The following is a 21,975-nucleotide window of genomic DNA, read 5'->3' on the forward strand; positions in this document are numbered from 1 at the left end:
TGAATTTTTATATTTATTACACAATTTTTCTTCAATAAACATCAGCCCTTAAGGCAGCATTCAGTAAAAATAATAGGGTATAGGAAGACTTTTGTTGGTGGTATCCGACTGGTATAAAGTGTGCTCAGCCCCGGTCGTCACTAGCCGGTGCTGGGAACAATAAACGTTTAAGATTTCTCCTTCTGACACGAACCCCACAACTTGGGCAGGTTTTGTCCAAGTCCTGGAACAAATTAGGAACTATAAACGTGTATCTCAACTAGTACAGAATCGAGACTGAATGAATAGCATAAACTAGAACTGTCCTAATGGGACAAATACCCCCTCTCAACAGGTCACAATGGATGGTGAGTATTAGTGAATTCTGTGCTCATTTAAGAATAAATGATTTTAAGGCCACTGTTTTTTACTTTATTGGTTTACGGATTTAAAAAAAATAATTATGAAATAATTTTTAACCCCCATTTTTTCTAAAAAGACATGCCCTTGAATTCTCTATCACCTTTTTTGAAAAAGTGTATCTTGTTTTTCATTTTTATTTGATACTCAAAATTCTTTCCACCACCACACGGGTACCTGTAAAGTGCGAAACGAAATCTACCGAAACGAAACAGATTGTATGATCGAACTCTTTTAATTATAATAATTGAAAATGGTATCTTAGGCCCCTGTTAAAGTTTACACATATAAATGAAATTCGCCTCCCCTTTGATGTAGGCTTTCGGCTTGACTGATACAAAGTTTTAAGAGTTGGAAAGGGGGGGGGGTAAGCACAAAGTACATAAATACCATGTGCAATTAGCTTCGGATCCATAAATTTCAGAACGGAAGGTTACAGTCTCACAGGTCAGAGGTCTGGGGAAACACACTAAACGAGGGATGGGGTCGTCGGCGTTGAATCCGATTTTGGGCATAAATACATGTTTCAGTATTTTTTGCTCTAAAGACAAATATATGTATACATGTGGATATTGTGTATTTGTATGTAGTATATCAAACGGTGGATTCTGAATATGTCCTCCCGTTCTCTTTGTGATTTCTGCTTAAAATCCCCTTGTTCATAAGCCTTTTCAGTTTACAAAATGCCGACCTCCTCCTAATATTATTGCATTAAAAAAAAATCCGTTTTCCGTCCCGTTTTCAATTCCCCGTCTTAGCAACATCCCAAATGTATAGAGTTTTTCCATTATTGAAAGTACTCACACCTCAGCAGTTAGAGATAAAATAAGAGGTTAAGAGCTCTTCCTGCTTTCAATTTTCTCAGACACCAGCTTCTTCAAACAATGTATCTATGCCCAAAGGCGGATCCAACGTCGGCGACCCCACCCCTTGTATAGTGTGTTTCCCCAGATCTCTGAGACTGTAACCCTCGGTTCTGAAATGTATGGATCCGAAACTAATTGTACATGGCATTTAATCAACTACGGATATGTACTTTGTGCTTACTCCCCCCTTTCCAACTTTTAAAACTTTGTAACAGTCAAGCTGAAAGCCTACATCAAAGGGGAGGTGAATTTTATTTATATGTGGTAACTTTCACAGGGGCCTAAGATACCATTTTTAATTATTATAATTAAAAGAGTTCGGTTATACAATCTGTTTCGTTTCGGTGGGTTTTGTTTCGTTAGATTTCGTTTCGTTAGATTTCGTTTCGTTTCGCACTTTACAGGTACCCACCACCACACATGGTATATTAATTTTCGTGAAATATGCATACCTTTCTGAGTTTCATCAGGGAATTGGTCATATATTTTAACAAGCGTTCATAAAAATATCAAAAGCATTTGGCAATTTCTCATGCTGTTTTATTCCCTGTTCAGAATTTTAACGGCAGAGATGCACGTAAATGCATTCAAATACATTTATTATGACATGTACTGCTGTGGTATAAAGTCACTAGTTAGAATACTGTAAATTCCTAATTATACGCGAGGAACTTATCGCATAATTTCGCGAAATAAATTTATTCACTTTTATTCCCTGGAAATTAGGGTCAGTGGATCCGTAAACCAAGAAATAAAAAAAATACAGTGGCCTAATACACTCTGAAGATTGACATTGTAATCCCTACTACCCCCCCCCCCCCCCCCCCCCCCCCCACCCCACTGCTGAAAATATCTCAACTTTCTTGAATGTTTAAAAATCTCAATTAAAATAGCATGCCCACAACTTCATATCATGAGATATACAGAAAGTTTTAATCCAATCTGTTTATGTGTGTTAAGATATACTCTGGACAAATCATGTCTACAGATGGACAAAGTCACTCCAGTATACCCCCTCCTAAACTTCGATTGCAGGAGGTATGATTAGGATGTGTTGATTATATTTGATGTAACTTATAAATGGTCCTTGAAAACAAAAGGCTCCATGACCCTTCTATATCTACACTATATACAGATTCTATTGACTGGAGTTAGTTTTTTCATCACTTACATTGAAGACTTCTTTCCAACATTTGAAACAGCAGATGTGATCACAGGCAGACTGGAACGGAACCCTGGCCTTATTCCGACATTTACAACATACATAACCTACAAAATGTCAGTACTTCTCATTACAATTCATCCAAACTTCCTATCTTTATAATGTGTTTTTATCATCATACTGACAAAACAAACAATATATGTTTTAACAGGACTCATTTTCTCCAGGAGCATTCCATACCTTTTAATTCCAAATCAAAATTCCAAAAGCAACTTTTGTTAAAATATCACTTGTAATTAACCAGTAATATATCACTTGTAATTAACCAGTAATATATCACATGTAATTAACCAGCAATACATTGCATGTAATTAACCAGCAATACATTGCATGTAATTAACCAGTAATATATCGCATGTAATTAACCAGCAATACATTGCATGTAATTAACCAGTAATGTATCACTTGTAATTAACCAGTAATATATCACTTGTAATTAACCAGTAATATATTGCTTGTAATTAACCAGTAATATATCACTTGTAATTAACCAATAATATAACAGATGAAGGAGGTAGGCTTTTTTTATTTTCATTTCTATTAGCAATAAAATAGATGGGGGTGGGGTGGGGGGGGGGGGGGAGAGAGAGAGAGAAAATTGGCACAGAGAACCAGAGAATTAATCTTATGTGGCCTAAAAATGCATTTCACCAATTAAAATAAGCAAAACCTTTGCATGCCATTTTTAATATTATCCCAGTTATAAAATAAAAATAAAGTTCATGCGGGTGAGATGGGTTTCATATAACTAGAATGAGTTTGATCACAATCAATATGCTGTAATATTTAATATACACACATCTGATTAAGAAAACAATAAAACGTAACTTTCCCACTAAGCTAATGATTGGTGCACCATTATTTTATACAGAATTGACACTGACCATTAACATCCTGAGCTGGACTCCGTATATCTAGAGGTCCTTCCACATCTTTAAGACGCTCACTTATTTTTTCTGTTGAACTTTGCTCACTGTTCTGTAAACTATCACAAGACTCCTCACAGTTCACCGACTGTTTACTGTCACAACTCTCAGAGTTCAACATTAAAGAGGATAGATTTCCAGTCAGAAACTTGCTATTACTGGAATTTAAGGACTGGGGGATGTTAGATGATGTCTTTGACTGCAGTACAAGTGTTGACAATTCAGTTTTCTGTTTTTTCTCCAGTTGCTCTGAAATATTTTTTTGTATTAATAGACATCAATACTCCAGAAAACAGTTCACAACAAAAATCATCAAGTTTTCAGCTTTTCTTTTACTCTTTTTCTAAACTTTACCAAGAACACAACAGTTTTTTTTACCCTATTACTATACTATAGCCAAAGAAAACTTACAACTTGATGTGCATAAATTGCTGAGTGCTTGAATTTACACAAACTTCTTTCATTTTTTAAAAACAACAAAATTGCTGCGTGCAATATTTTTCTTTCGGCTATGATATACATGAAGGACTTGAATACTACCTGATGTGTTTGAGGCCTCGGATTGAGCTCGTTTTTTAGGAACAGAATCCTCTGGTTTGTAACCACATCCCTCCCCTGTCAATTCCTTACACAGGCAATCAAACTCTCTCTTGTCTTTATGCCTCACGAAACGATAAAATTCTGCAAATGACAATTCAAATTTGAAGGAAGTTTCTAAAATAAAAAAAATTTGTTAATCAAACAATGGCAACACTCTAGATGATAAGAAAAGTTAAAATCTTAGATCAAACTTCCAGTGTGGGGGGCTTTTAAATTTGTGTGGTAGAAGAGTTGTCTCTCTCTCTCTTTTTTTTAACAGCATTTCAAGCTGGTGGATTTGAATTAGAAAGAGAAAAAAATGATTGATTTATCAGTAATATTCACTAATCAATAACTGACAATCAAATTAAGACAGTCCCATTCAAATATAGTTCTGTTTACTTTTTGTTCATGTCTGCTTTAGATTTTCCATCCTAAAGATGGCCTATTTGTGAAGAGATGATGATGTTTGGAATGACCTACTTTTTAGAGATAATGTTTGGGATGACCTATTTGTGAAGAGATGCTATTGTTTGGATGACCTACTTCTGAAGAGATGATAATGTTTGGGATGACCTACTTCTGAAGAGATGATAATGTTTGGGGTTCTCTGTGAACAGCGCTGCCATTACCCCCACAGCTTGAGACAGCTCTCCCGTCTTCTTGTACTGACCAAGGGCTTTAGAGAAGGCCAAATAAGACTCCTTGCTTACACACTTTTTTACCTGCAAACAAAGACAGACTACAAAGTATTGCATCTTGGGTGTATACTTTGGATAAACGCACTGACATAAAAAACTGTGAATGAGAAAATGGGAGTTTGCGACAGTGGCTTTTTCTGCCCCTGAAATCAACATTAGAAGGATATATCTACCATCTCTGGACTAAAGTGACCTCATTTAAGAAGAGTTGTCAGAAGACATCGTAGCTCACCAGGAAATATGACTCTACTTACCCTATCCCCTACAGTTAAAAAGTAGACAAGGTTAAAGTTTATAAAAAGTATGTCAAAGTTCAAGAGACTTGGAACAAAATGAAAGGCCTAGTCATGAAAAATCTATATGGGAAATATCAAAGTCCTATCCCCCAACGTAAGTTCTCCCCTTAAAAAGTGACACAGGCATTGACACCAGGGTCATGGCAATAGCTTACTGGACATTCCTCCTGGCAAGCTAAAGACATTAAAAATCAGCTCTATTACATATCATATTGGAGATTTATGACACCATCAACTCAAAACAGTTTCATGTTGTAAGCGAAATAGATATTTGTAGTTAATCTTTTGATTGGGAAACATGTTGCACACTTGTGCTGCAACATCACTTGCTGAAACAATGTGTAAAATGATTGTATCAAATATACAAAAAGGTGACAAAGCAAGTCTATGCTCTCTCCATCATTTCTGTAGCAAATTCTGGGTAAAATTGAGTCTTTTGTCATTATTTTACAGAAATAACAGGAAATGGCTACTATTTGCTGTTTGTTTATTGTTAGAAACAATTGTACAAGGCCTACGTAATAGAAACCTATCTTTGTGTCAGACATTGCCGATTCATTTTTATTACTGCGAGTCCTTTTAAAGGTGCCATACTGCTTTCATTTTGCTTATGACTTAGTAATTTGGCTGAATTTTCCTGAAAAAAAGCAACACCAGCACAAAATTTGTTTTAAAAAAGAATGAGCACAATATTTAGAGCCACGGATTTGATATATTTCATGATGATATCACAAAATACAAACTGTAATATCTTTTTCCTCAACACCTGTACTATGTTTTTCAATGGAAAAGACCTGTTTTTCATCAATAATGATCAAATTACAACATAACTGACATGTTTTGAACAATGTCACAATTGATTGTAAATGAAGTACTGTAGACTGGGAAATAATCACGATGGTTTTAATTTCACTATGTTCACGATTTATCTTTTTTCCGCGAAATTAAACCCATAGTGAATAATGAAGTAAAAATATTTGAATGCGGCTATAATTAAAAACAAAGAGAGATAACTGTTTTATTTTTGTAAACTGGATACTGTGATCAGTTGAAAAAAGAAAGTATTGAATAGTTACATCATTTAACATATGAATGCATACACACAATATGACATTATATACATGTACTTTTATACTCTTAACTGCTTTTACACTGCAGGTTGCATAGAATTTGTACATTGTCATTATATACCGGCTTTTTCAAAAGCCCTTGCTATTAGTTCCTTGTCTTGACTCAGTATATCAATGGCTCTCACAAGCCATTTAGCGTGGATCGGTTTTATTTTCGACAACCGCAAGTCGATTTTAACATCCTCAATGTCGACACCTTTTTCGAGAAAAGTTTTGATTTCGTTCGCATAGTATGTCTGGAATTCGGATTTTAAAAGCGTTTTAAATCGTCCGTTAATCTGAATATCAAGAGGCTGCAGGTTCTCCGTACACGCAGCGGGGACGAACACCACTTTAATTCCCTTTTCCTCCATCATAGTAAGTAAGGCTTTATCTTGGTGAGCTTTATAAACATCAAAAACACACAATGCTTTTTGCCTTAGAGGCAAATCCAACTCGTCTCGCACGCGCTCAACATAGGGGACGATGATCTTCTCAATATATCTATGCATTGTTTCTACATTGCTCCAATGGTTTTCACTGTGAAATATATCCCAGTCTTTAGGAAAGTTGTATGAGGGGTGACATTTATCGGTGAGGCCCTGATACAAAAGTTGGGTAGGGAGCAATACACCAGACTTCGTTGCCGCTAATACCGCAGTTATTTGACGCTTGTCGTCGACACCTTTAATTGGGACCTGCTTAGCACCTAAGGAAAATTGAGAAGATAATTAATCATTTATTAAATTGTTCAAAATAGGTAATTTAAATGTGTTTTCATGGCAATGTATTTTGTGCGTGTTGATGCATGTGCATGCTTACCAGTACCGTGCATTGTCCACTCCCCGCATGGTACAAGATTAACACCAGTTTGGTCCCAGTTGATTATCAATTCATCCGGTATGTTAAATTGCTGAACATTGTCTCTGATTCGTTTGTTGAAAGTGGATTTGATGTCCTCAAAATTATGCGGAAAATGTTTAACATCTTTAGTTCCCTTTCGTTTAGAAAATTCCATGCGTTTTAGAAGCGATAAAGCCCAGTCTTTTGTAATATCAATCGGACCACCATTTTCTTTCAGTAGTGTTTTATCCTTAAATAAAATTACTCCCCTGCCACCGGCGATCACAATCTGTGAATTAACGACACCCCCAGCCACTCGTAATTTGAGAACGTAAGACTTCACCAGATCATCATAAGCTCCAAGTTTTAAAGGACGACCACGGGGAGAGTGTGGAAATTTTAAGTCTTTTGACTTAGTTGGGCTGTTAAAGTAGAGTTTCCGGATACTTCGAATTGTACTCTCGTTTACATTTCGCCCAAGAGTTTTACAGAAATGGCGGGCGGTTTTTGTGGGTCCATTTTCAACACAGTATTTTGCCATTTTGCTCCGCGTTTCTGGCGAGTAACTGCCGTATTCTCCGCGTTTTCGTTTTCTTGTAGGAGTATCGTCATTTTTTTCAATTTCCTTGTTACATGTAGTTGTAATCTGCACCTCTGCTTCGTCTTCAATATGGATTGGATTTGGCAAAAGTGGGGAATTTGGGGGTTTTATCCCAAGCTTTCCGTTTTTCACCCAGTTTAAAATGGACATGTTAACTTTCCTATGGCTACCTTGAAAATGAACTCATTAAATGACCACAGAAAACGTAAGTTTCTTGTGAATTTTACTCAGCAGTTGATACTACTAGTCGCAGCTTGAGGGTCATTTCAGTGACACAGTGGACATATCACCGAGACTGAGCGCGCGAAATCTAATAAAGTGCACCGCCACGGCACATGATACGCCCGTCACATATTGTTAACATGAACATATCACCATGAAGAGATACATGTAGGTATGCATGGAACCAAATGTCATCCTTCCTTTAAGAATCTTACCCACTTTATGGCCTCATGTGACATTGCTTCAAATATTGATAATGTAAGCTTAATGATTTTTAAAAGGATATAAAAACATTTTCCCAAATGTTTTCAATGAAATGATTAAAGTGCAAGATAGCCCTTTATCCAAGCAAACAACTTACAATAAATGGGAGTACTCAAAAAGGTTGATTTATTCAACATATCAAAAAATACATATATCAGTATCTGCCTTTGTCAAATCTTCAAGTATAAAAGTAAAATATGCATGGTGATGTCAATATAAATAAATATAGATTAAAAATGGTTATTTCAAACACTGGTGCATCTCCTATGGTGTAGTTATTAATTAGAAAAAAATAATACATCATATATTTCTCAACTGGTTGTGTTAGACTTGAGAAATGCACATCTGCAGCTTTGCTCATTGTATTTTAAGGAATGAAGAACAATGCACAGCATAATAAAACATCAAACATTAGTCATTATGTTTATTCTTAGACTGTAAAACTGTCATCTTAGTGAGACATGACAATCTGCACCTTGTTGTTGAGATATAAAATAAAAATATATTTTACAATATCATATTAATTCTTAAACTTTATACCAAATTAACTTTCAAAGTAATGGCTACCAATTAGAACTGTTCTAAAATTTGACAGATCAATTAGAAGGCCAGATTCCTCTGCCCAATTCCTGATTGCAAGAGATATAGATAGCACCTCCTTGATCAGATTGCTGTAACAGAAATCTTCTAAACTCATTAATTAATCTGTAATTTGACAGAATGCAATTTTTCTGTTAGCAAAATGCCTCCTGAATTGCTTGATAATTACACCCATGGGACAAGGGAAATTTCTCTTGTTACTGACACAAAAGAAATAATTTGTTTGTTATATACTGCTGTATAGTACAGTGTATATAATGAAGAATGTGTAGTTTCTTGAATTAACATTTTTTAATATGGTTATTGCAATACTATTTCATCTGTTCAGATTTACACAAATGCCCAATCTGCAGCTTTGTTCATTGTATATCTTTTTTCTGAACAATGCCACAGCCATAACAAAACATCAAAATACTAATCATTAAAATAGGCCTTTATACATATTGCAACCATTTGTTGTCTTAGTGAGAAATGATACTCTGCATATAGGTTGCTGAGAAAAAAAATTAAAAATTATATAGTACAATGTCAAATTAATTTTGAAAATAAAGACTAACCACAACAAACAAATTCACTTTCAAATAATTTCTGGTATATCTGCAATTAAGAGGCTAAGATCTCTCTGCCCAATTCCCTAGAGATAAAGATAACACCTGCTTGATCATGTTGATCAGAGATGCTCTACACAAAACTCATTAATTAGTCTTGTCAAAATGCCCTTTGCATGCTACTCCCATGGGACAAGTGGAATTTCTCATGTTATTGTTAGAAACAAAGGAAACATTACATAGGCTAAAAAAAGCTGTACAGTATATCATAAAAAAAATATGTGTTTTCTTGATGTAACATTTTTGAATGAGGTTTTCTACAAAACTCTTATATGAGTAGGGATTGTACCAATTATAACATACTTTTTTCAAAAAATCACTTCAACTAAATGTCACAGTGACCTTAAAGTACAGTGCGACACACCTTCTACCTAAGATGCATAAGTTGACCAAGTTTCATGATTCTAGATCAAATAGTTTTCAAGTTATGAGCCGGACAGGGTTTTACCATATTTGGCCATATCTTCTTAATTAAAAGTCACAGCGACCTGGTTTTAATGTGCGACACACCTTCTACCCAAGATGTATCAACTGACAAAGTTTGATTATTCTAGGCCTTATAGTATTTAAGTTATGAGCCGGACACGAAAAAGCTAACAGACGGACGGACATGAAGGCCATAACATAATACGGCCCTTCTTAAGACGGGCGTATAAAAAGTAGATAATCCTATAGCGTGAAAATAAAACCATCGCGATTGGTACCCTTGTAACAAATCGTGAAATTTTAACAACGTGGAATTAAACCAATTTACAGTATATCAGTAAATGATGTTCTGATTTCAACACCTTTTAATGTGCAAACACTACTTGTTTGGAACCGATCTGTTTAGAACCGACCCTATTTGGAACCGACCTGTTTGGAACCGACCTGTTTGTACTTTAACCTACTGAACCTGGTCCTCTTACCTCTATAATATGATGTTCTACTGAAGCTGGTCCTCTTACCTCTATAATATAATGCTCTGCTGAAGCTGGTCCTCTTACTTCTATAATATAATGCTCTGCTGAAGCTGGTCCTCTTACCTCTATAATATAATGTTCTACTGAAGCTGGTCCTCTTACTTCTATAATATAATGCTCTGCTGAAGCTGGTCCTCTTACCTCTATAATATAATGCTCTACTGAAGCTGGTCCTCTTACCTCTATAATATAATGCTCTGCTGACTGTAAGTGAGTGGTTGTCACTGCAGAGCTCACCTCCACAACACACCCAGGTTTGGTTGGAATGATTTCCTCAGAACTGTCAGATTCAGAATCTCTTTTCTACAATATAACAAAATATAAAATCTAGAAGTTCTAGTGTGACTTTGTTTTGTGCAATAGGACCTGATGCACTATTTGGTATAATCGTGATTAAGTACATGTACTTCTTCAGTGTTTGATAATGGATAAATAGAGATTTTCTTCCATTAGTACAACCATGAATCAGTCTCTTCCTTCACAACCAAAGGCACTATAGAGTAAATGCTGCTAAATAACTACACATACAGTATTTAGGATCATGGACGATAATCACATATTCAAGTCTGAAGTTTTCATATCTGTGATCAAGTAGCCCTTCCTTTCAACTCTTGCATGGGATAGACAATACTTTAGAAGTTAAAAAAACAACGAAGATATTCTAAAAGATCATGTGCGGTTTTGACAATGTTGAAATCGGAAATGAAAAATCAATTGTTAAGAATGTCTTAAACTAGATCAGCAATGTGACACACATTCTCCCACCTGTAGCAAAGTGATAAATTACCTCGTCACATGTAAGGTATACAGTCAATAAATTACCTCGTCACATGTAAGGTATACAGTCAATAAATTACCTGATCACATTTAAGGTATACAGTCAATAAATTACCTGATCACATGTAAGGTATACAGTCAATAAATTACCTCATCACATGTAAGGTATACAGTCAATAAATTACCTCATCACATTTAAGGTATACAGTCAATAAATTACCTCATCACATGTAAGGTATACAATCAATAAATTACCTTGTCACATGTAAGGTATACAATCAATAAATTACCTCGTCACATGTAAGGTATACAGTCAATAAATTACCTCATCACATGTAAGGTCTACAGTCAATAAATTACCTCATCACATGTAAGGTATACAGTCAATAAATTACCTCATCACATGTAAGGTATACAATCAATAAATTACCTCGTCACATGTAAGGTATACAGTCAATAAATTAACTCGTCACATGTAAGGTATACAGTCAATAAATTACCTCGTCACATGTAAGGTATACAGTCAATAAATTAACTCGTCACATGTAAGGTATACAGTCAATAAATTACCTCGTCACATGTAAGGTATACAGTCAATAAATTACCTCATCACATGTAAGGTCTACAGTCAATAAATTACCTGATCACATTTAAGGTATACAGTCAATAAATTACCTGATCACATGTAAGGTATACAGTCAATAAATTAACTCGTCACATGTAAGGTATACAGTCAATAAATTAACTCGTCACATGTAAGGTATACAGTCAATAAATTACCTCGTCACATGTAAGGTATACAGTCAATAAATTACCTCATCACATGTAAGGTCTACAGTCAATAAATTACCTGATCACATTTAAGGTATACAGTCAATAAATTACCTCATCACAAGTAAGGTCTACAGTCAATAAATTACCTCATCACATGTAAGGTATACAGTCAATAAATTACCAAGTGACATGTAAGGAAGGTTGATCTGTAATGTGTCAAATTTACACTTTAAAAGTCAAAGAATAAATCAAATGTATGAAACTCTTATAACTAAAGGGCCACAACTCTGTTGAAAGTCAGTTAACTGTATGAATACATCTCTAACTTACTAATATATATACAACATTGCAATGTCTGCTACCATAGGGAACAAAAGTCTGGAAAACTCAATTTGGGAAGGTTTGAAAATCTAAGGGCTATAACTCTGCTGAAACTGAGTGTTCAACAGAAATGAAATTTTAACCTAATGTGTAACTTATCAATTCATAACTACACATTAAGTCCACTCAATACCTGTTGACAGTTTTCAAAGAACAGGATTCAAAAATGCTTCTGTCACCTAAAATCTGGATTAACTTAATGTTTCACCAAAATGAGAGGATTAAATAGCATTTCGGCCTGCAACTACCCTATTTACGGACACAATAAAATCCAACCAAGCTATAGTATTCCATTGATGTTACGAGTTCATAGCTGAAGTGTGAAAATTCACCTACAATTAGTGATGCGAGTTCATAGGTTAAGTGTGAAACTTTATCTACAATTAGTGATGCAAGTACCGTATTTTGCCAAATATAATACACACTTTTTTTAGAGAATATTTTTGTGCCAGAAAGGGGTGTGTATTATATACCACAATAGGTTTTTGACCTTTTTTCCCAGATGAAACTCGGCGATTAAGTAGTGTAATATTTCACTCAAAGACCAAGGCTTCGGATACTGTACGCCTTTTCACGTTCACCTATTTATTAAGTAGAAAATTCGACCTCTAGAAAATTACTACAGAAACGTAAAATTGCAGAAAATGTGATATATATACTTACAATATCTAAATAATTCAATTATCATGAAACAAACAGCCAATCAAATTGCATTGGATCTGACTATTCATTACATCGCATGCCGCCATTATTGAAAGCATGTGTACACAATAATGCCTTGACACGTGCTAAAATTGTTGGAAAATAATTTTGTCACCTGCTAAAAGTTTGTTTACTGTAAGTTTTATGAATAGGCCTAATTTTTAATGAAATACTTATTTGAATCTTTGAAATAACTATTCTTGCGTAAAAGCGTGTGTTTTACGAAGCCATTGTTGTGTACACTGCTTTTGTTAGATACCCCCTCCGGGTAAAGAAATACCTAACAAAATTTTTTTTCACATATTTTAATAGTCATCGTAGTTAACGAGGAGTTGATAATTTGCATCTTTGTACCTACCATGGTGTGTTGATTACAGTAAAATAAGCGATAGTTTAATTGTTTAATTTTATTTTTATAACATGGCTATTTGATTGATTTTAAGTTTCAACAAAGGAAATATCGAGTCAGTTAAGACTTTAATGCTACAAAATCTCGTGCTTTGCTGAAATGAACAGGCTTGTCCGGGTTGATATTTCCCTGAAGATTCTCATTGAAGATTACCGCGATGTAGACCTCATTTCAAAAAGTTTGCAAATTATTGTGCATTGTTTAGAATTCATTATTTCTGCAAAAATATTAAGTGAAAATTAACACCAAGTATAAAATAAAGATTACCGCTTGGTCAAAATTTTTGCTGCGTATTATACACCCGAAGTGTGTTTTTCACCAACTTTTAGGCTCAAAGTGGGGGGTGCGTATTAAACACCACTGCGTATTATATTCGGCAAAATACGGTACATAGCTTAAGTGTTCACCTACATCTGATGTCACAAGTTCATAGCTTTAGTGTGAAATCACGACACTTTACCTACAGATGGTGAAGTATGTCTCAACATTCCCCCATTATGGCCAAATTCCAAGGTCTTGAGGTAAAACATTTAGGTATGAAATGAAAGATCCTGTTACAAGGAATACACATGTGAAATACGTAAACCATCCATTCAAAAGTTATGGTCAAGGTTAAAGTTTTTCCAAACAACTATATAACCCCAAATCTCCGAATACAGGGGTATAAAAACAATTATGATTTTTATATCATAAAAGTGGACTCCTGGCCTGGATTTCTCGAAAAGTTAAGTAAAAATTTGGACTTAAATCTGAGATTTTATTCAAATTTTGACTGCTCAAATTGAAGAAAACTTAAACTTAAGTCTTAGATTTTCCTGAGAAATCCAAGCCCGTTCTCCCAGTTCACTGCTTATTGTCAATTAAAACAAACTCATCCCCACATTTGATGTCATATAAAAAGGGCACAAAAACCTACCTTTATCACAATTTTCTTCTTGCTGGGTAGTTTCTTCATCATTGGCATTGGTGTTTTGAACACAGACTAACAAAAAAAAAAAGTATTATCTTAAAAATAAAACTGCAAAAAAACCTATTCAAAGCTCACCTAGTTAAATAATATACAACACTTTTTTCATATGAATTAAAAAGTTCTGTTAATGCTGCTTCTGTTTCCACTGTTAGAACTGAATACAAACAACAACACAGTCGTACAACCTTCACCTATCTTTGCTACTAATGCAGAATCACTATACTTTTGAATAACACAAATATTGCTATGAATTCAATTAAACATGATTCAATAGTCTCATGCTGCAAATCATAATACTTCAGAAAATTTATGTCAATACACAATTATGTTTAGCAGGGAGACATCACAAATTATCAGGTCTTATTAGGGTTATCACCCGAGGGCACCTATGTGCCCGAGGGTGATGACCCTACTCAAGACCTGATAATTTGTGATGTCTCCCTGCTAAACAGTCCATAATAGTTTTATTATCCTGAAGAATCTGAATGTTAAAAAAAAACTATCACACATTTATTGACTTGTACCATGCATCTTTTTTATTTTTAAAAACGTCAACAAATTCGTAATAACTTTCTCTGCAGAAAATTCTGATAACTTTTCAATAGTTTTCAAGGGGTGAAATCAATGTTACTTTCAACTACATACATTATTTTGTTTTACACTCAATGTCCTACATTTATTAGATATATATGTTAATGAAAGCAAAACATTGAGGTTTGAAAAAGTTAAACGAGAGTAAGCTTTCAATTGTGACGTCACAGTAGAATGATGCAAAAACATAACGTCAAACATAAACATTTTGTAACGTATTTCAAAACAAAAACATCAAGTGAAATGCAAAATTGCATTAGACTGGAAATATTTTTCTTCTCGATTGTTAATTGTGACCGTTAATGTTGACGTTGATCATGAAGTTACTGATTAACGATCCCGCATATTTTCAATTATTTTTAATAGAGTTTTTTCGCTTGTGCCATTATAGGGAGACAACACAGTTGTCATCCTGCGCGTGAGGGAGACATCACGAATTGTCTCCCTCCACATGACCAGCCCTCGACCAATAAAATTGACTGCATTATTCTGAAGGATGATAATTTATTTTATAAAAGGTCTGTCAGATATTTCATTTCATCATTAAATTTGATTAACATTCACTATTATAAAGTAATACTACTACCCTTTACCAGATACTAAAGTATCTGGAAACAACCTTTACCAGATACTGAAGTATCTGGAAACAGCTGTTTTTCACTTGTTCAGCCTGATATTCAGGAGTAGTGTGGGACCTTAACATAGTCTGATATTCAGGAGTAGTGTGGGACCTTAACATAGTCTGATATTCAGGAGTAGTGTGAGACCTTAGTCTGACATTCAGTAGTGTGAGACCTTAGTCTGATATTCAGTAGTGTGAGACCTTAGTCTGATATTCAGTAGTAGTGTGAGCCCTTAGTCTGATATTCAGGAGTAGTGTGGGGCCTTAGTCTGACATTCAGTGGTAGTGTGGGACTTTAGTCTGATATTCAGGAGTGTGAGACCACAGTCTGATATTCAGTAGTTGTGTGGGACCTTATAGTCTGATATTCAGGAGTGTGAGACCTTAGTCAGATATTCAGTAGTAGTGTGAGACCTTAGTCTGATATTCAGTAGGAGTGTGAGACCTTAGTCTGATATTCAGTAGTAGTGTGAGACCTTAGTCTGATATTCAGTAGGAGTGCGAGACCTTAGTCTGATATTCAGTAGTGCGAGACCTTAGTCTGATATTCAGTAGTTGTGTGGGACCTTATAGTCTGATATTCAGGAGTGTGAGACCTTAGTCAGATATTCAGTAGTAGTGTGGGACCTTAGTCTGATATTCAGGAGTGTGAGACCTTAGTCAGATATTCAGTAGTAGTGTGAGACCTTAGTCTGATATTCAGGAGTAGTGTGGGGCCTTAGTCAGATATTCAGTAGTAGTGTGAGCCCTTAGTCTGATATTCAGTAGTAGTGTGAGACCTTAGTCAGATATTCAGGAGTAGTGTGAGACCTTAGTCTGATATTCAGGAGTAGTGTGAGACCTTAGTCAGATATTCAGGAGTAGTGTGAGACCTTAGTCTGATATTCAGTAGTAGTGTGAGACCTTAGTCTGATATTCAGTAGTAGTGTGAGACCTTAGTCTGATATTCAGTAGTAGTGCGAGACCTTAGTCTGATATTCAGTAGTGTGAGACCTTAGTCTGATACTCAGGAGTAGTGTGGGGCCTTAGTCAGATATTCAGTAGTGTGAGCCCTTAGTCTGATATTCAGTAGTGCGAGACCTTAGTCAGACATTCAGTAGTAGTGTGGGACTATGTCTGATATTCAGTAGTGTGAGCCCTTAGTCTGATATTCAGTAGTAGTGCGAGACCTTAGTCTGATATTCAGGAGTATTGTGGGACCTTAGTCTGATATTCAGGAGTGTGAGACCTTAGTCTGATATTCAGGAGTAGTGCGAGACCTTAGTCTGATATTCAGGAGTGTGAGCCCTTAGTCTGATACTCAGTAGTAGTGTGAGACCTTAGTCTGATATTCAGTAGTGTGAGCCCTTAGTCTGATATTCAGGAGTAGTGTGGGACCTTAGTCTGATATTCAGTAGTGCGAGACCTTAGTCTGATATTCAGTAGTAGTGTGAGCCCTTAGTCTGATATTCAGTAGTAGTGTGAGCCCTTAGTCTGATATTCAGTAGTAGTGCGAGACCTTAGTCTGATATTCAGTAGTAGTGTGAGCCCTTAGTCTGATACTCAGTAGTAGTGTGAGACCTTAGTCTGATATTCAGTAGTAGTGTGAGGCCTTAGTCTGATATTCAGTAGTAGTGCGAGACCTTAGTCTGATATTCAGGAGTAGTGTGGGACCTTAGTCTGATATTCAGGAGTAGTGTGAGACCTTAGTCTGATATTCAGGAGTGTGAGACCTTAGTCTGATATTCAGTAGTAGTGTGAGACCTTAGTCTGATATTCAGGAGTAGTGTGAGCCCTTAGTCTGATATTCAGTAGTAGTGCGAGACCTTAGTCTGATATTCAGTAGTGCGAGACCTTAGTCTGATATTCAGGAGTAGTGCGAGACCTTAGTCTGATATTCAGGAGTGTGAGCCCTTAGTCTGATATTCAGGAGTAGTGTGAGCCCTTAGTCTGATACTCAGTAGTAGTGTGAGACCTTAGTCTGATATTCAGGAGTGTGAGCCCTTAGTCTGATATTCTGGAGTAGTGTGGGGCCTTAGTCTGATATTCAGTAGTAGTGTGAGACCTTAGTCTGATATTCAGTAGTGCGAGACCTTAGTCTGATATTCAGGAGTAGTGCGAGACCTTAGTCTGATATTCAGGAGTGTGAGCCCTTAGTCTGATACTCAGTAGTAGTGTGAGACCTTAGTCTGATATTCAGTAGTGTGAGCCCTTAGTCTGATATTCAGGAGTAGTGTGGGACCTTAGTCTGATATTCAGTAGTGCGAGACCTTAGTCTGATATTCAGTAGTAGTGTGAGCCCTTAGTCTGATATTCAGTAGTAGTGTGAGCCCTTAGTCTGATATTCAGTAGTAGTGCGAGACCTTAGTCTGATATTCAGTAGTAGTGTGAGCCCTTAGTCTGATACTCAGTAGTAGTGTGAGACCTTAGTCTGATATTCAGTAGTGTGGGACCTTAGTCTGATATTCAGTAGTAGTGTGAGACCTTAGTCTGATATTCAGGAGTAGTGTGAGCCCTTAGTCTGATATTCAGTAGTAGTGCGAGACCTTAGTCTGATATTCAGTAGTGCGAGACCTTAGTCTGATATTCAGGAGTAGTGCGAGACCTTAGTCTGATATTCAGGAGTGTGAGCCCTTAGTCTGATATTCAGGAGTAGTGTGAGCCCTTAGTCTGATACTCAGTAGTAGTGTGAGACCTTAGTCTGATATTCAGGAGTGTGAGCCCTTAGTCTGATATTCTGGAGTAGTGTGGGGCCTTAGTCTGATATTCAGTAGTAGTGTGAGACCTTAGTCTGATATTCAGTAGTGCGAGACCTTAGTCTGATATTCAGGAGTAGTGCGAGACCTTAGTCTGATATTCAGGAGTGTGAGCCCTTAGTCTGATACTCAGTAGTAGTGTGAGACCTTAGTCTGATATTCAGTAGTGTGAGCCCTTAGTCTGATATTCAGGAGTAGTGTGGGACCTTAGTCTGATATTCAGTAGTGCGAGACCTTAGTCTGATATTCAGTAGTAGTGTGAGCCCTTAGTCTGATATTCAGTAGTAGTGTGAGCCCTTAGTCTGATATTCAGTAGTAGTGTGAGACCTTAGTCTGATATTCAGTAGTAGTGTGAGCCCTTAGTCTGATATTCAGTAGTAGTGTGAGACCTTAGTCTGATATTCAGTAGTAGTGTGAGCCCTTAGTCTGATATTCAGTAGGAGTGCGAGACCTTAGTCTGATATTCAGTAGTAGTGTGAGACCTTAGTCTGATATTCAGTAGTAGTGTGAGACCTTATAGTCTGATATTCAGGAGTGTGAGACCTTAGTCAGATATTCAGGAGTATTGCTAGACCTTAGTCTGATATTCAGTGGTAGTGTGGGACCTTAGTCTGATATTCAGTAGTGCGAGACCTTAGTCTGATATTCAGGAGTAGTGTGAGACCTTAGTCTGATATTCAGGAGTATTGCTAGACCTTAGTCTGATATTCAGTGGTAGTGTGGGACCTTAGTCTGATATTCAGTAGTGCGAGACCTTAGTCTGATATTCAGGAGTAGTGTGAGACCTTAGTCTGATATTCAGTAGTAGTGTGAGACTGTAGTCTGATATTCAGTGGTAGTGTGGGACCTTAGTCTGATATTCAGTAGTGTGAGACCTTAGTCTGATATTCAGTAGTAGTGTGGGACCTTAGTCAGATATTCAGTAGTAGTGTGAGCCCTTAGTCAGACATTCAGTGGTAGTGTGAGCCCTTAGTCTGATATTCAGTAGTGCGAGACCTTAGTCTGATATTCAGGAGTAGTGTGAGACCTTAGTCTGATATTCAGTAGTAGTGTGAGACTGTAGTCTGATATTCAGTGGTAGTGTGGGACCTTAGTCTGATATTCAGTAGTGCGAGACCTTAGTCTGATATTCAGGAGTAGTGTGAGCCCTTAGTCTGATATTCAGTAGTGCGAGACCTTAGTCTGATATTCAGGAGTAGTGTGAGCCCTTAGTCTGATATTCAGTAGTAGTGTGAGCCCTTAGTCTGATATTCAGTAGTGTGGGACCTTAGTCTGATATTCAGTAGTGTGAGACCACAGTCTGATATTCAGTAGTAGTGTGAGCCCTTAGTCTGATATTCAGTAGTAGTGTGAGCCCTTAGTCTGATATTCAGTAGTGTGGGACCTTAGTCTGATATTCAGTAGTGCGAGACCTTAGTCTGATATTCAGGAGTAGTGTGGGGCCTTAGTCTGATATTCAGTAGTAGTGTGAGACCTTAGTCTGATATTCAGTAGTGTGAGACCTTAGTCTGATATTCAGGAGTAGTGTGAGCCCTTAGTCTGATATTCAGTAGTAGTGTGAGACCTTAGTCTGATATTCAGTAGTAGTGTGAGACCTTAGTCAGATATTCAGTAGTAGTGTGAGACCTTAGTCTGATATTCAGTAGTAGTGTGAGACCTTAGTCTGATATTCAGTAGTAGTGTGAGACCTTAGTCAGATATTCAGTAGTAGTGTGAGACCTTAGTCAGACATTCAGTAGTAGTGTGAGACCTTAGTCTGATATTCAGGAGTAGTGTGGGGCCTTAGTCAGATATTCAGTAGTGTGAGCCCTTAGTCAGACATTCAGTAGTAGTGTGAGACCTTAGTCTGATATTCAGTAGTAGTGTGAGACCTTAGTCTGATATTCAGTAGTGTGAGACCTTAGTCTGATATTCAGGAGTAGTGTGAGACCTTAGTCTGATATTCAGTAGTAGTGTGAGACCTTAGTCAGATATTCAGTAGTAGTGTGAGACCTTAGTCTGATATTCAGTAGTAGTGTGAGACCTTAGTCAGATATTCAGTAGTAGTGTGAGACCTTAGTCTGATATTCAGTAGTAGTGTGAGACCTTAGTCTGATATTCAGGAGTAGTGTGGGACCTTAGTCAGATATTCAGTAGTAGTGTGAGACCTTAGTCTGATATTCAGGAGTGTGAGACCTTAGTCTGATATTCAGTAGTAGTGTGAGACCTTAGTCTGATATTCAGGAGTGTGAGCCCTTAGTCTGATATTCAGGAGTAGTGTGAGACCTTAGTCTGATATTCAGGAGTAGTGTGGGACCTTAGTCTGATATTCAGGAGTAGTGTGGGACCTTAGTCTGATATTCAGTAGTGTGAGACCTTAGTCTGATATTCAGGAGTAGTGTGGGGCCTTAGTCTGTAGTGATAACTAAATGTATTCGTTGTCTACCTCCAGAGTTTTAAAAAAACAATCTGACGAGGGTTCTCTGGAGTTATCATGTAGAAGTCCACAAAATTTCATTCTATTTCACCCTTGAATGACATGACCTTACAATCTGCAATCTTCCCCAAATCTGTAAAATTTATTGTCAATACAAAGCAAAATCTCTGAGTTGTCTGAAAACCACAATCAATTCTCCCCTCCCCCCAATCAGTCCACTTTTCACAGACACTGCCATATATTACAGATGACACACTGCCATATATTATGGCAATATAAATTTAGTACTAGTGACCTTGACGTAAGTAATAACCCCATAAATAATGGTGGTCTTCATTCTATATATGTACTTTGGGTCTCAGCTGAGTGTACAGGTGCCCTTGAGTTATCTAACTTTGAATGTTTACTCAGCTCTACTGATATTTATATACATACCTTACTATTGATTTCATCATCATGAATTCCACCTCTCTAGAAAAGAAACATTTAAAGTATCACATGTATGTAAACTTGCAATGACTGTGGAACAACGAAACCAAATGTACAGTGTTTACAACTAATTTTGTGAATGAACAATCAAAATGACCTCTGATGAACTGAGAGCATCCAGGAGATTTTTCTTGTTGGGACCGCGAGATGACGAGGCTCCGCCTTCATACTGAATCTTTAATTTTGCTAAACTAGTTTCTTCTTCCTCTGCAAGACAAATACAAATCTTTTACAGCTATGGAAATCACTGCCAAAAATCTTCAAACTGTGGAATTATTAGATTTCGTGGGGGCTCAATTTTCGCAGGTACCCATATCCCATAAAGAAGATGGGTGAACTTGGCGAACAATAAGCCTATTCATGATTGGGCACCAGTCGCGGATCGGGAGTTTAAAATCTGCATTGATGGTACCTGTAGTTACAATAGATACAGTACCATACTAAAACGATGTCCAAAATATTCAGAATTTCAAAATCTTCATCAGAATTTGTTTCACAGGTAGCATCATGTAAAATAGCGAAAGTACTTATGCATATCGCAAAATTTGAATTTCATCGCTTTCAAACTACGCAAAATATTTCATTTAAAACACATTTAAAGTAGTTTTAGGCATGAAAAGAATTAATTTTGCTGAAAAAATGAAAAACTTTAGAAACATGCGTTGTGTCCTTTAAGTGGTTTTTAACACACATACATGTAATTACACTGATGCCTGAGATACCTAAGGTGCCAAGTGACACTGCATATATGCTCGCAACATCCAACAGTATGTTCTCCGCATTTCCATATTAACTTACGTGAATGAGAAACCTCGCATGTTTTGTGGTGTAAATCAAATGTGGAATAGCGTTTTCTGTATGGTGCAGTATTAATGCTTTGATTTGGATTCAGTCTTCCCCCTACTAATGTT

The 21,975-nt window shown here is 36.5% G+C and overlaps 1 protein-coding gene across 4 annotated transcripts in view; it reads right to left on the reverse strand.

The window, feature by feature from the left end:
- Positions 1-21,975, reverse strand: part of LOC125671743 (regulator of telomere elongation helicase 1-like) — a 67,004-nt gene continuing 45,029 nt past the window's right edge. For 3 of the 4 annotated variants that reach the window (XM_056161182.1, XM_056161183.1, XM_056161184.1), the window contains 9 exons: positions 21,162-21,271; positions 21,011-21,046; positions 14,158-14,223; positions 10,379-10,501; positions 4,573-4,717; positions 3,954-4,094; positions 3,372-3,662; positions 2,437-2,534; positions 1-223 (listed from right to left, as the gene is read on the reverse strand). In XM_056161182.1, coding sequence (XP_056017157.1) covers positions 125-223; positions 2,437-2,534; positions 3,372-3,662; positions 3,954-4,094; positions 4,573-4,717; positions 10,379-10,501; positions 14,158-14,223; positions 21,011-21,046; positions 21,162-21,271 — 1,109 coding nt within the window. In that variant the 3' untranslated portion in view covers positions 1-124. Of the gene's footprint in view, positions 224-2,436; positions 2,535-3,371; positions 3,663-3,953; positions 4,095-4,572; positions 4,718-10,378; positions 10,502-14,157; positions 14,224-21,010; positions 21,047-21,161; positions 21,272-21,975 lie in introns of those variants that run through there. The other variant, XM_056161185.1, reaches the window with a different exon arrangement.

Source organism: Ostrea edulis, chromosome 4 (genome assembly GCF_947568905.1).
Source record: "Ostrea edulis chromosome 4, xbOstEdul1.1, whole genome shotgun sequence".
NCBI classification, from domain to species: Eukaryota; Metazoa; Mollusca; class Bivalvia; order Ostreida; family Ostreidae; genus Ostrea; species Ostrea edulis.